At 50.5% G+C, this 15,659-nt stretch overlaps 1 protein-coding gene across 1 annotated transcript in view; it reads left to right on the top strand.

Annotated features, from left to right (window-relative positions):
• Positions 1–15,659, top strand: part of DNAH9 (dynein axonemal heavy chain 9) — a 311,907-nt gene that overhangs the window by 256,810 nt on the left and 39,438 nt on the right. The window contains exons 56-59 of the mRNA XM_040453174.1: positions 7,099–7,226; positions 9,691–9,918; positions 13,318–13,509; positions 14,514–14,705. Coding sequence (XP_040309108.1) covers positions 7,099–7,226; positions 9,691–9,918; positions 13,318–13,509; positions 14,514–14,705 — 740 coding nt within the window. The remainder of the gene's footprint in view (positions 1–7,098; positions 7,227–9,690; positions 9,919–13,317; positions 13,510–14,513; positions 14,706–15,659) is intronic.

The following is a 15,659-nucleotide window of genomic DNA, read 5'->3' as shown; positions in this document are numbered from 1 at the left end:
ACTGATACATAGGGTTTATGTCATAGTTAATAAATACATATTCTTCACTGAAGAGGCACGTAAATATGCTAGGATTACATATCCTTCTTCATGGATCCAATGTCCTAATCTCTAGGGGTCTCTCAAAGAATGTTCTCAGCAAGGAGTTTCAAAGTCATATCAAATTTCAGTTTGCTTCCTACTTAGATGAAGATTTTCTCAAAGAGCTTTTAGTTTTTCATGGAGTTTCTGAATGTCTTTTCCTTGTTCTTGGAAGAAGAAATAAATGCCCCCTCTGCCATTATCACTAATATCTCACACTTCTTATTTGTTGTACGAATTGAATAGAATCCCCGTTATCTATATAGAATCTAATAGAACCCAGTGTTATCTTTCTTGAAAATGCTCTACCTAGGGCCCACTTCTGTTCTAAAAGAGATAAGTTACACTGTGGCTTTCTAGGCAAGTCCCACCCTGGGACTTATTTTCTTTATATTCTAGTTTAGTTCTATCGTTTTTGTATCCTGCGTCTTTCATTTTCAGTTTTCACCCCAGTTTTGCTAGCATATGCCATCAGAAAAGAGTCGTGGGAAGTAAAATTTCACAATCCTCGGCTGTCTAAAAAGGCTTTAATTTTGCCCCTATACTTGTTTGGTAGTTTTGCTAAGTGCAAAATCATTTGTACTCAGAACGTGTCCACATCGCTCGATTGTCTTCAGGAAGTCGGTTATGTTTGGTTGAGATCATATGCCAGTAGGGTACTGTTCTCTTCTTGGTTGGTTACCTGTGTCTGTTCCTTGGAAACTTTAGGATTATCTCTCTACCTCCTGTTCTGAAATTCCAAGAGCTGCGTTTGGTGTGGGTTTTTTCCATTCATCTGCTCAGCGTTCGCCGTGCCATCTCAAGTGGAAAAGTCCTAGTTTTCTCTACCTCTGGAAGTTTTACTCTCTCGTTCTCAGTAAGTACCGCTACCATTCACCAAGTTGGCCATGCCAGAAATGTTGGAATTGGTCACGGTAACACTCCCTGTGCCACCCACCACATTGAGTCCTATGGATTCTGCCTCCTAAATCCATGTGAGACTGGTCTCAGTGTTTCTGTCCTCAGTGTTGCCTCCCTGGTCTGAGTCACCGTGGTCTCACTTGGACTGTCCCAGTAGCCCCCTAACCCATTTTCTGTTCTTCACCCCCTGCCTGCAATCTTTTGCCAATCTCTGCAGCCAAAGGCATCTTGCTAAATCTCACATCCGACTGTATCACTCTTCTCCTTAAAACTCTCCGGTGGCTTCCCATTGTTCATAAGGTAAAGTCCAGTACCACTGACATGGTCCGTGGGGCCTGCATGGAGTGGCCTTTGTGCCAAGCCTTGGATCTTACCTTCCCCCAAGCTCACTCTACTCCAGACACACAGCCCTTGTAGATCATGGACCTTCCTGACCTAGGGCAGTGTTACAAGAGGTTCCTTTTATCTGAACTATTTCTCCCCAGCAATTCAAGAGTCCGGTGCCTACTCACCCTGCAGGTATCAGCCTCTCCTGACCTCCCTGCAAGGCCGTCGGTCCCCTGCCATACATATCTTTGCCCCAGAGCATGCCTGCCTGCGTGTCACCAAGATCCTTCAGGTCAAGGACCAGGACCTGTTGCTTACCATTTTGGAACCAGCACCTAAAAGCAAAACTAGCAGAGAAAAGGTGCTCCGTAAACACTTGTTGAATGAATCCACAAATAAATGAGTAAATATCGTAAGAACTGTTGTCACAGCTCAGCTATTCCTGAGTTTCACCCTTTTATAGAGTCCCGTATTCCTTCTGGCTTCCGGAGGCTTTATTCCTTTCATATTGACAGATCTAGTTTCCTCATTTTCACTCAATCTTTCCCTTTTCGGAAGCTTTTATATACCCTGCCAATGAGCAATTTCCTACTGTTCTTTGCCAATTGACCTCTGTCTGTTGCGTCATGTGCTTTGAAGCTTTCTGTCCTTTCAGGGAAGCTGACCCCGCCCTGGTCCATGTTGGTGATTTGTTTCTGAATACATTATCTCAGCTCTGCCCTTGGCTTCATCCCAACACCTCTCCTTACTAGAAACAATATTGCCGTTCATCAACTCGAGATTACTTACGCACCTGGGCCTCCTCTCTCTCTCCCTTCCTTCTTGCCTCATTGACGGCTTGATTTATTTTCTAATTCACCAATTTAGAACACATACCCTGGCCACAGCCATGCTTTCTGCATCTTGGATGGAATCAGACTGCCTGACGGGCTCCTGTTCTCAAGTTTGCAGTCTACATGACTGACTCACACTTTCCTCTCTCTCCCCAGCCCCAACTTATTAAGTAAACTTCCTGCCTCTATGCTTGGGCAGAGGCTGTGTATCAGGCAGTTCACTGTTTTACTCTACTTAGGCTCTTACAGAGCTTGGCATCCTTCCCCATTTTCGAGTTTGTGACCTATGTGCTTAACCCCTTCATTTCTCTATCCCTTTGTTTCAACATGACAGTTCTTTTTTTTTTTAACGTTTATTGATTTGGGGGGTGGGGAGGGGCAGAGAGGGAAGGAGAGAATCCCAAGCAGGCTCTGTGCCATCAGCACAGAGCCCGATGCGGGGGTCCATCTCACGAGCCATGAGGTCATGACCTGAGCCAAAATCAAGAGTTGGGCGCTTCGCCGACTGAGCCACCCAGGCGCCCCTCAGTATGGCACTTCTTGGTCCTGGAGAGGGTTTTAAAAGTTCAGAGTCAACCGGAAGATTTGTTGCCTCAGCCCCCTTCCGCCACAGCCCCTCATCCCCACCCCAGGCGCGTAGACCCACAGACAAAGTTCTGCGTAGAGTTGAGGAGCTCTCTAGCCCCTAAAGCTCATCCACTGACCCTTGATCAGAAATCTGTGCTCTTCTGACACCTTTGTGGCTCTTAGTCTCCTCTAGGATTTTCCTTCCTCAATAGTTTTGAAGGAGGAGGGGAGGGGGGAATTCAATTCACTTTTCTTGGCCCCTGTTTCAACACAAAAGCTAGGACCATCCACCCCCACTGTTTCTCTTCTTGCCTTGTCCGATGGATCCTTGAAAGTGCTTTGATGTAACACTCTTTCTCTTCTCTTTCCTCATCACCTCCTTCCTGAATGAGCCATACCTCTTGATTTGCACATGAGCTCGTGCCTTTGCTTCTTTTAAAAGCAATCCCCCATTTTTTTTTTTCCAATCACCCGTTTTACCTGCCTCCTAGGGCCGCTGTAGGATGAAAATGAAATCTAAGACGTGTAAAGACTTTACAATGTCAAGAGTACGGTAGCATTGTAAGGCATTATAACGGAGGTGATAATCCGTCTGTTCTTTGAGGCAGCTCGGTTGGCTCCTTCCTGTATGGCCTTTGGAAGCACAGCTTTGTCCTTGGTCCTTCCAACCCAAGACTCCCCTTCACTCCCAACCCAGGACTCCCCTTTCCACCCTAACACACAGGCATCTTCTCTGGTCTTTCACTTGACTCTAGCACGATCTTGCTCTGAAGGTGTCCTCCTCTGTTCAGTTACATGGCTTTACCAAATACTTCGGTTATTTCCGTGTTGTGGTCAGGAAGAAGCCGTATCTACCACCTCTGCCTCCCGCGGCTTCCTGTTTCTCTTTCCAACATGCTGGTCAGAACTGTGAGCTTGCTTAGATTTGTTCAAGCCTGCTCCCCAGTGTGTTCAAAGAAACGGTTTCCAGTTTGGTGTTTCTGTCGCCAGATTATCCACACGTAGCGTGCAGCCTCTCCCTCTCATTGGCCCTGTTCTCGTTTCTTTAACAGTCCACCGGGACTCGGGCAGGTTGAAGCACGTACAGTTTTAGCAAACAGCTTCAAGATTGGCAAAATATTCACTTTGGGGTTGAGAGAGACTCTTTTGCTCGTGTTCCAGGGAGCAGGGGCGTGAGTAGGCAGACAAAGGTTGATGATCTAAGAAGAGATGGGATTTAGGGAGCAGAAGAAGGCACCTCTCCCACGGAGATGGGAGCGTGCAGGGATGCGGCTAAAATGGCAGGAAATTGAAGGAGTCCCTGACACGTGGCATGTGTTTTCCCTGGAAAGCAGAGAGTGACACAAACTAAGCAGAGTGGAACCTCCTAGGAATTTTAAAGGAAGTAGGGAATGCGCAACGCAGCCAATTCCTGGGCGCGTGGCAAGATTGCCAAATGGCAGCGGGGGTGAGAGTCACGAAGTTGGGGTGCCCCTCGTTCACCAAATGTATTCCCTTTCCCTCTGGTTAATTCATCCGGGATTGAGAATTTGGCGAAAGTTGGGTGACGCAGGAAGTAGAAGGGGAAGCAGAGTTGAGGATTTTGTAAGGTCTTCGTTCCAAGTAAGGATTATTGAGTCCATATTAAAATAAGAGAGAGCATGGGGCTCCTGGGTGGCTCAGTCGGTTAAGCGTCCGACTTCGGCTCAGGTCATGATCTCACGATTTGTGGGTTCGAGCCCCGCGCCGGGCTCTGTGCTGACAGCTCGGAGCCTGGAGCCCGCTTCGGATTCTGTATCTCCCTCTTTCTCTCTGCCCCTCCCCCCCCCCTCAGAAATGAATAAACATTAAAAAAAATAAGAAGAAGGAAGTAATTGTGAAGATTAGGAAAAAAAAAAAGAGGAGCCAATGGACTGGACATTTCGCTGAAGTAGAATAACAGGTGACAAGGGAGTAACAGGGAACAGCCAAGAAAGTAGGAAGTGATGGGAGTAGACGTGAGCGAAGAATGTTTCGGACGCGGGACAGTCTTCTGGGACAGTGACGTCCTGGGTGCAGCCACAGGGGGTGTGTAACAGAACCGGAATGGAGTCAGGATCTTTGAAGATGAGGAAGCCTGAGGCTGGATGTTGGCTCAGTCATCTGTAGCGACACTGAGGTTTACTGGGATGGTGATGACAATTCCAAAGCCCCCGATAAAGGCAAATCTCACTGGGAAGTTGGCGGAGGGCAGAGAACATAGAAGTTAGTAGACAATATAGGCAGATGGCGTATGCTTTAAAAGGAAAAGGAGTTTTTTAACTTTTTTTTTTTTAACATTTATTCATTTGGGGGAGTGAGAGAGACAGAGCATGAGCAGGAGAGGGGCAGAGAGGGGGGAGACACGGAACCCAAAGCAGGCTGCAGGCTCCGAGCCGTCAGCACAGAGCCCGACCCGGGGCTCGAACTCACTGAATGCGAGATCATGACCTGAGCCGAAGTCAGACGCTCAACCGACTGAGCCCCCCAGGCGCCCCGGAAAAGGGGTTTTTAATATGAGGATGGGAAGAAATAGCCTGACAGGAACAAGAGTGGGCTAGAAAAACATTCCCCTTCCTCCCAGCCCCACGGATCTGGGGAGCCCAAGAGAGGGCCACAGAAGGTGCCAAGGTCCTCAGGGACGGGAGGTCAAAGAAGCACCCTGCAAAGATGGGACACCATTCTGGGTGACACTGCCCCACGGAGAATAGGAAGGGAGATCAGAAAAGGAAAGAGGAGTTAAAGGTAGTGGGGGGCTGGGGGCGGGGGAGCCTCGGTGAAAACAGTATGAAGGTGGAAATCCCAGAGAACGTGACTGTGGAAGGAGAGGGGGGCTTGCTGATGCCCCGAGAGGGTGTCTGGAGAGCCCCACGGTCGCAGATGGAGGGGCCCTGCAAGGTTGCCCCAGCATCTCACAGCACCAGCCGGTGCCACAGTCATCCTGGCTGCGAGCGTCCAATCCTTGTAAATCTCGTCGGCATCTCCCCATCGGCCTCGCCGGATTCACGGGAGCTGATCCGGGCCGGACCACGCTGGACTTTGCCCGCGACAGCCTGCGCGGCCCCGTGAAGCGCCCCTCTTCCCCTACCTCTCGCTAACAAAGAAAAGAGACAGCCTCCTTTGTGAGACGGGACGTCTCAGAGGTGATCCAATAATCCCGGCGCCTTGTAGCCCGGTATTTTCTCTGGAATAAGTTGTTTCTAGTGCTGGTCCGAAAGCTGACATGTGTTCTTTCGCCAGCCAGGATTTATAGCGTTTAATAAGGGTGTTTCTTGGGTCCATCTCGACTGAATCTATCATAACGGGTCCTCACTGCAAAAAAAAAAAAAAAAAAAAAACTAACAACCTCCTGTTTTTTTTTTTTTTTTTTTTTTTTGTATGTTAAAGAAATATCCTGCGCTGACCATTTTCTTTAAGTGTTCTTGCACACGTAGAGGAATGCATCTTCGATTTCAGTTGCCCTGAAATGAAATGTTTAAGGACGTGTGCTTATCCTTTTCCTCTTTTAAATTCCTTCTCTTGTCTCTCACGTGCTCTATCTTCCTAGAAAGAAATTCCTTCACTCTTAGGACCCTTTGTCTAAAGAATCTTATGTAATTGTTCTAAACGTCGTGGGTGTTGGGCTCACGGGGCGGACAGCCAGGCAGAATCGGGCCGGCCTCCCTACCAAGGTTAATGTCTTTGTGTGAGGGTTTTCCTGGACTCACAGCCAGGGCGGTGATTGTGACATTTACGTTGGTACATGGCAGGTCCCTTGCCCCACTCCCGATACCGGCCGCCCTTCTCCGGGCGCAGAACATTTCCACCTGCACAGCCAAGCCCTTGCCTTGTGCTTCTCTGCTCTCAGACGTGATCACCTCTCTCGTGACGAGATCAAACGTGTCTACGTGCTGGGAAAAACGGGAGGAGGCTCTTATGGGGTAAAGTACAGGAAGCCCGAACTACCTGGGTCCTGCCCCTACTGGCCACGCCTCCCAGTAGATTTCGGGGGAGAATATATTCAGAGGTCCAAGCAAGTCAGAAGGGGCCACACCCACCCGCTGGCTGCCCTGGGAGCCCGTTCACCCTCTAGGGTAGCGGACCAACGCCTGGTCTCCAGATGAAAGCTGCCAGGAAGATCACCAACATTGCTGTCCATCCTGGGGGGGGTTGTGTGAGGGGGGAGCATTGAAGTCTAGCCGGGTGCTTCCTTCTGTTTGGGGACGGAAAGCAGGCAGATGTACCCTCCGTCCCCGAACGGAGGGTAGGAAGAGGGTTAGCATAGGAGGCTCGAGGCTCAAACACGCCTGTGTTGGGGGAGTGACCGGGAGACAGGCGAATGTTCCTTGTGGACCTATGACAACACAGATCCTGGGCCCAAGAGATTCTAAGGACAGCTCTATACCCCTTCCAGGTAAAAAGCTCGGCTACACCTTCAACAACCGGAACTTTCACAACGTGTCTTTGGGGCAAGGACAGGAGGTAGTGGCTGAGGCTGCTCTGGACCTGGCTGCCAAGAAAGGTCACTGGGTTATTTTGCAGGTACGACCCCTCTGCCCCGATGGGGGTCATTCTTGACCCCATAGCTGCCTGGACCTGACAGTCTCTGGGCTCCTCTGACCTTGCCGCCCCTCTCCCCTGCCTTTCCTTCCACACCCTTGCCCGTCTCGCTGCCCGATCTTGTCTCCTTCCCTCTTATGTGGTCCTGCTCTCCCCACCCCTCTCCATAACTCCTTGTCCCTCGCCCCTCAAACCCCCTGCCACTCTCTCTAGTTTAATGTTTCTTAATGTTTGTTTATTTTTGAGAGAGAGAGAGAGAGAGAGAGAGAGAGAGAGAGAAAGAGAGCACGAGCAGGGGAGGGGCAGAGAGAGGGCGAGACACAGAATCCAAAGCAGGCTCCAGGCTCCAAACCATCAGCACAGAGCCAGATGCGGGGCTCAAACCCACGGACCGTGAGATCATGACCTGAGCCGAAGTCGGACTCTTAACCGACTGAGCCACCCAGGCGCCCCTACTCTCTCTAGTTTAAATAGTTCCACCCACATCCTGTTTGGTGCCTGCTCAGGGAGTAGGTATCCAGTTGAGTCCATGGAAGCCGGATCGTGTTCACCCGGTGATCCCTTCCCACGCGTATCAGGAAGACGCGAAGCGGCCCCTCTCCTGTGGCCGCCTGTCCCCTTACCTCTGTTTTATGCAACTTGCAGGGGGAGCTGGGGCCGGGGCGAAACAAGTGGCTCAGTTCCCTTTTCTCCCAAACGGACTACAGCCGCCTCTGCTAGAGCGCCGTGGCTGTGGCACAGGCACTTATGTCACGACCATGTCCTTCACCACATTCCCTTTAGGAGAGATCCCCTCCTCCATCACCTTTCTGCACCCAGCACACCCCCGCGAACATAGTAGACACCCAGCAAAAGCCCGTTGGGCGGGAGAATCAACGAAGAAATCAATGCGAGGAAAAATAAAACAAGAAAGGTTCCCCCCCCGCCCCCGCCCCGCCTGGCCAACAGAGCCCCGCCTTTCCAGGCGGCCCGCTGAAGTCTTAGCTCCGACAGAGTGATTATAAATGAATTCTCTAACAAATTTTCACTTCACCAGCCCTTCCAAATCCATTGCCTTTGCCTTCAGTTATTTGCAGCAACTCTGCGAAATAAGGATGGCCGATGTTACTTCCCCCTTTTATAGAAGAGAAAGCGGCACTCAGAGGTCAGATTGCTGCGGCCGAGTCCTGTGCTCAGTGCTAATCTGTGTATTTAAGGCTCTGCGAGCAGGCTTCCTCAAATATTTACCGAGGCGCCTTTATCTGCCCATCACAATGAAACATTGCAACAAAGCCAAGCGGCTATCCTTTCCGGAGCGAAAGGTGCATTCTGCAGAGAAGCCCTAAGAAGTAACTGTGGGCTTAGACCAGACAGACAGATGGCAATCACAAGGTGGGGGGGGGGGGGGGCGGCAGGGAGAAGGCCTCCAAGACCAGACACAGGAGCTTGCTCTTGGAGCAGGAAGCCTTCCAGTATGTGAGCCGAAATGCCCCCGTGTGTTTTAGGAAGATAAGTTGGGCCACACTGAGCAGAATGGTTTGCAGAGAGGGCGAGGGGACGCCAGAAAGCTAGCCACGAGAAGTTGACATCAGTGCTTTTCAAATTGTAACACGCTCACAAGTCACCGCAGGATCGTATTAAAATGCGCCGATTCAGGAAGTCTGGGTGGGGCCAAAGAGTCTGCGTTCCCACCTAGCCCCCAGGTAATGCCAACTTTGCTGGTCCACGGGCCCCGCTTTTGTGTAGCAAGGGTCCAAGTAAGGCAGGTGTCAGATGTGGTGATCTGGATTTGGAGCGTGTGGACCGTGTGTGTGACTCTTCAAGCGTGGCCCGGGGACCAACATCTTCAGCATCACCCGGAACTTGTTAGAAGTGCAAATTCTCAGGCCCCACCCTAGACCCCCTGGATCAGATACTCGGGGCTGGAGCCCAAGAATCTTTGTTTTAAGAAGCCCCTCCGGGGGGCGCCTGGGTGGCTCAGTCGGTTGAGCGTCCGACTTCAGCTCAGGTCACGATCTCGCGGTCCGTGAGTTCGAGCCCCGTGTCGGGCTCTGTGCTGATAGCTCAGAGCCTGAAGCCTGTTTCAGATTCTGTGTCTCCCTCTCTCTGACCCTCCCCTGTTCATGCCTTGTCTCTCCCTGTCTCAAAAATAAATAAAACGTTTAAAAAAAAATGAAAAAAGAAAAAAGAAGCCCTCTGGGGAGATGGGGGTGGGGGACGGATTCCTATGCATAGTCCAGTTTGACAACAATGTGCCAAGGAGACTTGGGATATCAAGAGATAGGTTTCAGCTGCAAGATACTGGCAGGTCTCATTGCTGGGAACCCCAAGATTCCTGCTGCAGTGAGCTGTATTTGATGGCCAGGTCCCTCCTCTAGCTGCCTTCCAGAAACTGTTTGCTGCTGACAAAACTAAGCAAATGCCTGCATGGGGGTGGGGGGTGGTTGGGATCTTTCCTTCCCAGTAGAACATCCACCTGGTGGCCAAGTGGCTGAGCACCCTGGAGAAGAAGCTGGAGGAACACAGTGAGAACAGCCACCCAGAGTTCAGGGTCTTCATCAGTGCGGAGCCAGCACCCTCCCCTGAGGGCCACATCATCCCCCAGGGCATCCTGGAAAACTCCATCAAGATCACCAACGAGCCTCCCACAGGCATGCACACCAACCTACACAAGGCCCTGGACAATTTCACTCAGGTACAGCCCCGGGGAGGGAGGGGAGAAGAGCGCCCCCCCCCCCCAAAGAGCTGATTCAACTGGGTTAGAAGAGCATGCACCTGTCGGGGCGGAGGGGGCATGGCGAGGGGGTGACTGGGCTCAGAGCAGTGCCATGTGGGCGAAACGTATTCCCTTTGTGACCGGCCTCCTCCCAGCGCCCACCGAGTGCAACCCAACTCTCAGTTCCCAGATATGCCTGGGGGAGCTGAGCTTAGGGTGGGCTTTCTTCGGCGAGAGGCACGGGGGAGCTCTCTGCAAGCCTCTGTGCCACCTAAATATCCCAAGGTGGAGAGGGGCCACGTTGCTAGAAATCTGAAGTCACACACCGGTCGCACGCTGTCTTCAAGCAGGGGGTCGACACTCGTGTTCACGCGGTGACAGTTGACATCTACGTGCATCTCGAATGTCGAGGGTCCAGGGAATCCAGGTGTCAGATGTGGGGATCGTAATCATATGTTAGGCTCTTGACGCGTGGCCCCCAGGGCAGCAGAAGCGCCCGGGAACTTGGTAGAAATGCCAGTTTTCAGGTCCTACCCTAGACCTGCTGAATCAGAAACTCTGGGGTGGGGCCCAGGAATCTGTGTTCTAACAAGCCCTCCAGAAGATCCCAATGTACAGGCCACTCTGGGGACACTGTGCTACAATGGAACTGGGAATAAATAGCAGGGCATCGGGCTCAGATGTAGGTACTGGAAGGCCCATTACTGGGAATCCAAGACTAGTGTTGTGGGGCGTGTATTGAAAGCCAACAATAGGGTGGTGGGTAACTCAGTCCATGTGTGAAGTCGCACTTGCAAAGTCCGTAGTTCAGGCTTTTTGCATCTTCTCCGGAAGGCAGGCTGTCTGGTAGCTTCTTCCTCAGGGATTTGCGCCATCCTGGGGAGGGGAATACACGAAGGTGTGAAGGCCGGGAGGTTGGGGGCCACCTTAAAATCCATCTGCCACACTGGGCCTCAGTGGAGTCCAAGGGGAGGGTTCCAGGATCTGTCCTCTCCGATGATCCTCTTTGTATCTCTGGCTTCGCAGAGCCCCTGCTCTAACTCGACACAAGTCCCCGATGGGTCATCTAGGAAGCCTGAAACGGGCCGTCCCACAGGACACCTGTTGTCACCAACCCAACATAAACCACCAGGACTAAGGGCGCTTTGGGGCCTGGTTTCACTTAGACTAACATGAAGGGGTTTGGGTTTTATTTTTCTCTTTTAAATTTTTATTCATTTGTTAATTTTGAGAGTCGGGTGAGAAGAGGCAGGGAGAGAGAGAGTCCAAGGAGGCTCTACACCGTCAGCACAGAGCCCGACACGAGGCTCGAACTCACAAACTATGAGATCATGACCTGAGCTGAAGTCGGACACTCAACTGACTGAGCCACCCAGGGCCCCTAATGTGAAGGGTTTTTTGTTGTTTTCTTTTTTTACTGAGTGCATGATACCCCTTGTAGTGTGGGGATCAAGCAGTCCCACCTGGAGAGGAAAGAAAACTCCCACTTGGAGAGGAAAGAGAAGGAGAAGCAAAACTTTTCCAGCCCTCTTTTTCACTCCCTTCCCATCCGAACCCCCAGACCCACTCATAATCCAGAACCGGGAATGGGGAAACACGGCCAGGAGATTCAGGCTGTTTTCGTTAAGAAACACCTGCCCGTTGCAACATGAAGCAGCAAGTAGGGTAAAATAAATTAAAATAAAAATAAAAATAAAATAAAATAAAATAAAAATAAAATAAATAAAATAAAACAAAACAATACATTTTTCTTCCTAAATAGGCCTTGACTAATCCCCTAGGTACTCTGTACCAGAGGTCAGAACTTCTAAATTTTCTACATCTTATATTCCACATAAGGGAAATCTACATTCTCGGCTTTGAAATCGATAGCCTTCTTTCCCCGGAAGGCGGGAGCTCGTTCCAAGCAAAACCACTTCTGCCCAGAAAAGGCACTGGGTTGCCCAACAGGGTGAACATACGCAATGCCACGGAGCTATGTTCGCTTCAAAATGGTGCAGATGACAGATTCTATGGTGTGTATTCCACCAGGAATTTTTTTTTTTTTTTAATTAACAATTGAAAAGAAAAAGGCATTGGGATGCGGTTAGTTAGCAAGCTCCGGCTAAGGGCACAGTCACAGACTACTCTCAGCAATTTTGCCTTGAGGGTCTTGGGCAGATCCGGGGAGAAGGGCCATAGTTGCCTCAGGTACCAAATCTCCTAATGATTTATTATACAAGATTATCCCTCTGTAGGGTTATTATCCTATATTCATTGCGTGGCTTCATCTTGTCAGACTACCCACGGACCCTTGTCCTTGGGTCTCTCTCCCTGCCAAACCCCTGTCCAGCCTTGGTTATGAGGCCACTGGGAAATAAATCCCAAGGGTGCTGGCTTTCCCTGACTATTCTGTCCCCACCACCGTTGGGTCTTTGGCCATTGAGAGCGATCTTCAGTGACTTATTCTGAGAAACAGAGACAGACTTACGGGTATATCCATTGCTCGCAAGGGTTTTAATTGTTCCATTCTGCTTTTATGGGTGCCCTGGAACCAAGGCCCCCATGAACACCCCCTATAATTCAGAGCCCTGTTTTAACCATTTAAGGGACAAACTGCAGGACGGAGCTCTTTTTACTGCTGATCGGGGACGGTTATTTTATTCTGATGTCGTCAGGTTTACGGTGAAGGGCGCAGCACTCCTCTGTTTCTCTCGTGTCCCGTCCCTCCCTCAGCAGCAACCTCAGCCACACAAGCAGCAATTACACCTATGACAGTCCCACAAGGGGCAAGCAAGGCGTAGCAAGTGGGGCACCTGGCCGGCTCAGTCGGTAGAGCCTATGACTCGAGATCTCGGGGTCATGAGTTCAAGCCCCATGTTGGGTACAGACATTTATTATTTATTTATATATTATTTATTTATTTATTTATTAAATAAATAAATAAAACCTTAAAAAAAAAATAAAAAGGAAAGAAAAGCATGGCAGGAAGGGGAGAAATCAGAGATGATGCTGTAGGAGTCCCCACGCACACCCCAGCACAAAGTGATACTCCTAAGACCAACGCAACTCTCAGGACCCACTACCCTGTTTCCCACTAGCTGTGCTTGGCATGTCCACGGGGGCCAACATTAACTGTAAAGCAAGCCCTGTGATCACCTGAACCTAAATCTTAACTCAGATTCTAATCTAGAACCCAGCCCCTCTGCAAGGTCCCCTCAAACCCTGAGCCCACGCTGACCCACAGCGAGACCTACATTCCTACTGTGGCTCCAAAACCTAACCAGGACGTATGGTGACCTCGTCCAGCGTGAGTTCCGGCCGCCATAACCCACACCCTGCTCTGCGCTGCACAACGGCAGGTCTTTGCTAACACTGGAGGCAACGCTTTCCTTTCAGGACACGCTGGAGATGTGCTCCCGGGAGACGGAGTTTAAGAGCATCCTCTTTGCTCTTTGTTACTTTCACGGGGTGGTGGCGGAGAGACGAAAGTTTGGGCCGCAGGGATGGAACTGCCCTTACCCCTTCAACACTGGGGACCTCACCATCTCTGTGAACGTGCTGTACAACTTCCTGGAGGCCAACGCAAAGGTAAAGTTCCCGGCCAGCACGGGGGGAGGCAGGGAGGGCCATATCTCAGAAGGATGATGTCGCATCGGCACAGGGTAAAGGGGGCACACACTGGGGACCATCTAGACCCTCTCCAAGTAGAGGGGGGAAGGACCAGCCCGGGGCCAGTGGGAGGCCAAAAAGAGCACCACGGGATGTCAGGGCCAGGAAAGCTCAGGAGACCAAACTGGTGACTCACGCCTGGTGTGATTCTTTGTCCCAGGGCCCACCAGACCACCCCTGTGCGCCTGCGGCATTGTGGGGTGCTGTGGATTGGCAGAAGAGACCCCATGCTCACCTGATACAAGTTCCCAGTTTAATCAGCCAAAGACACCATTTAAGGGAATGTGTAGACCATGAAGGCTCTTCTAGTTAGCAGGCCAAACATAGGATCAGCAAAGGCCACCTCCCCTTCCTGGTGGGGCACATGAATCAGGCCCAGAAGCCCTAAGCTACTCCTCTGCCCCCAGCTCCATGGCCCTTGCCCCCATAGCACGGCCTCTTCATTTCCTGCGCTGAGACATGGCTTTCCCCAAGTGGTTTCCCGCCTGACTCCAATATCGTGACTTTCGTGCTCTATTTCATTCACTTTGAACTTTGAAAGGAGACCATAAATTAATGCACTAAGTAATGGCAGGAAATTAGACAGACAAGTATCCTGGTTCTTCCTTTATTCCATTTGACATTTACTTATTTAAAGGACTTGTAGGTAAAGCCTGACTTGATTGCCACAGTTAATGACCGTGGAAGAGGGTTGGCATATATGCAAGGGGGCTGGCACCTTGCCTCTCCTCACCCTTGGCTGTAACATCTCAAGCATTTCGTGAGCTCCCAGGCGTGCCTGACTCTTCGGGGCACTAGGGATATGCAGGCGAAGAAAGCGTTGCTTCTAATTTGAGAGGCATCCCATCTTGCGGCTGACACTCTGTCCACGCGTCAGGGCAGCCCCGATGTCTGTGTGGAGGTCTTTCTTCCCTGTGTCTCAGGTCCCCTATGATGATCTGCGCTACCTCTTTGGAGAGATCATGTATGGAGGCCACATCACAGACGACTGGGACCGGAGGCTCTGCAGGACCTATCTGGAGGAATTCATCAGACCGGAAATGCTAGAAGGAGAGCTGTGCCTGGCACCCGGGTTCCCACTCCCGGGCAACTTGGACTATGCTGGTTACCATCAGGTAAGGCTCTGCTCATACAGGACCTGGGCCTTCCTTCAATTCTGTTCTGCAGGACCAGGATGCACACACAGGGCCAGGGAGGAATGGCCTAAAGAACAGAGCTCAGGGGCCCCCGGGTGGCTCAGTCGGTTGAGCATCCAACTTCAGCTCAGGTCATGATCTCGAGGTTCGTGGGTTCGAGCCTCCCGTCAGGCTCCGTGCTGACAGCTCAGAGCCCAGAGCCTGCTTCGGATTCTGTGTCTCCCTCTCTGTCTGCCCCCTACCCCTGCTCGCGCTCTGTCTCTCTGTCCTTCAAAAAAAATAAACACACGTGGGAAAAAATGGTTTTTTTAATACAAAAATAAAGAACGGAGCTCATATGGAGTTCGATTCTCAGCCCCAGGTTTGCCCTGTTCGGTTTGAGAGCTGTTGGGTGCCTCGCCTCAAATTAGTGATAACAATTGAGCTTTTGGAGATCTTTCTATTCTTGATGCTTGGTTCAATAATTCTATTTGTCGCTCTTTTTCTACAAATAACATCTGGGGCTTTCATTAGATTGCTTTCATCCAAGATATTGACAAAGCCATTAGGAAGAAAATTCCAGGTTCAGAATTTAGCCAACTTTGGGTAAAGTTTATATTAGTGATTCTAGGTATCTTCAGAGGGACAGGAGCTTGTGGGCAGATCACTTAGCCCCGCTGTTCTCTGAGGGCTGCTGTGAACACAGACACACACACCCATGTGCACACACACATTCCCAGAGAGCTCTTCTGACTTCTCATTTCACTGTGGCCACAGCTATTTTTAAAGTGCCCATCTTTGCCCATTTAGGCTGCCACGGGAGATAGATTAGAAGATAATTTTTTTAAAAAATCTTTTTGCCGCTTGACTTTGAACATGCCTAAAATAACTTTGAATACCAAACTTAAAGGAAATACCGGTCATCAAGACATTAACGACAAACTTAAAAAAAAA

The sequence above is a fragment of the Herpailurus yagouaroundi genome, unplaced genomic scaffold (genome assembly GCF_014898765.1).
Source record: "Herpailurus yagouaroundi ecotype Mexico unplaced genomic scaffold, PumYag 208, whole genome shotgun sequence".
Taxonomy (NCBI): Eukaryota; Metazoa; Chordata; class Mammalia; order Carnivora; family Felidae; genus Herpailurus; species Herpailurus yagouaroundi.
The sequence above is the reverse complement of the archived record's forward strand: the minus strand, read 5'-3'. Positions and strand labels throughout refer to the sequence as shown.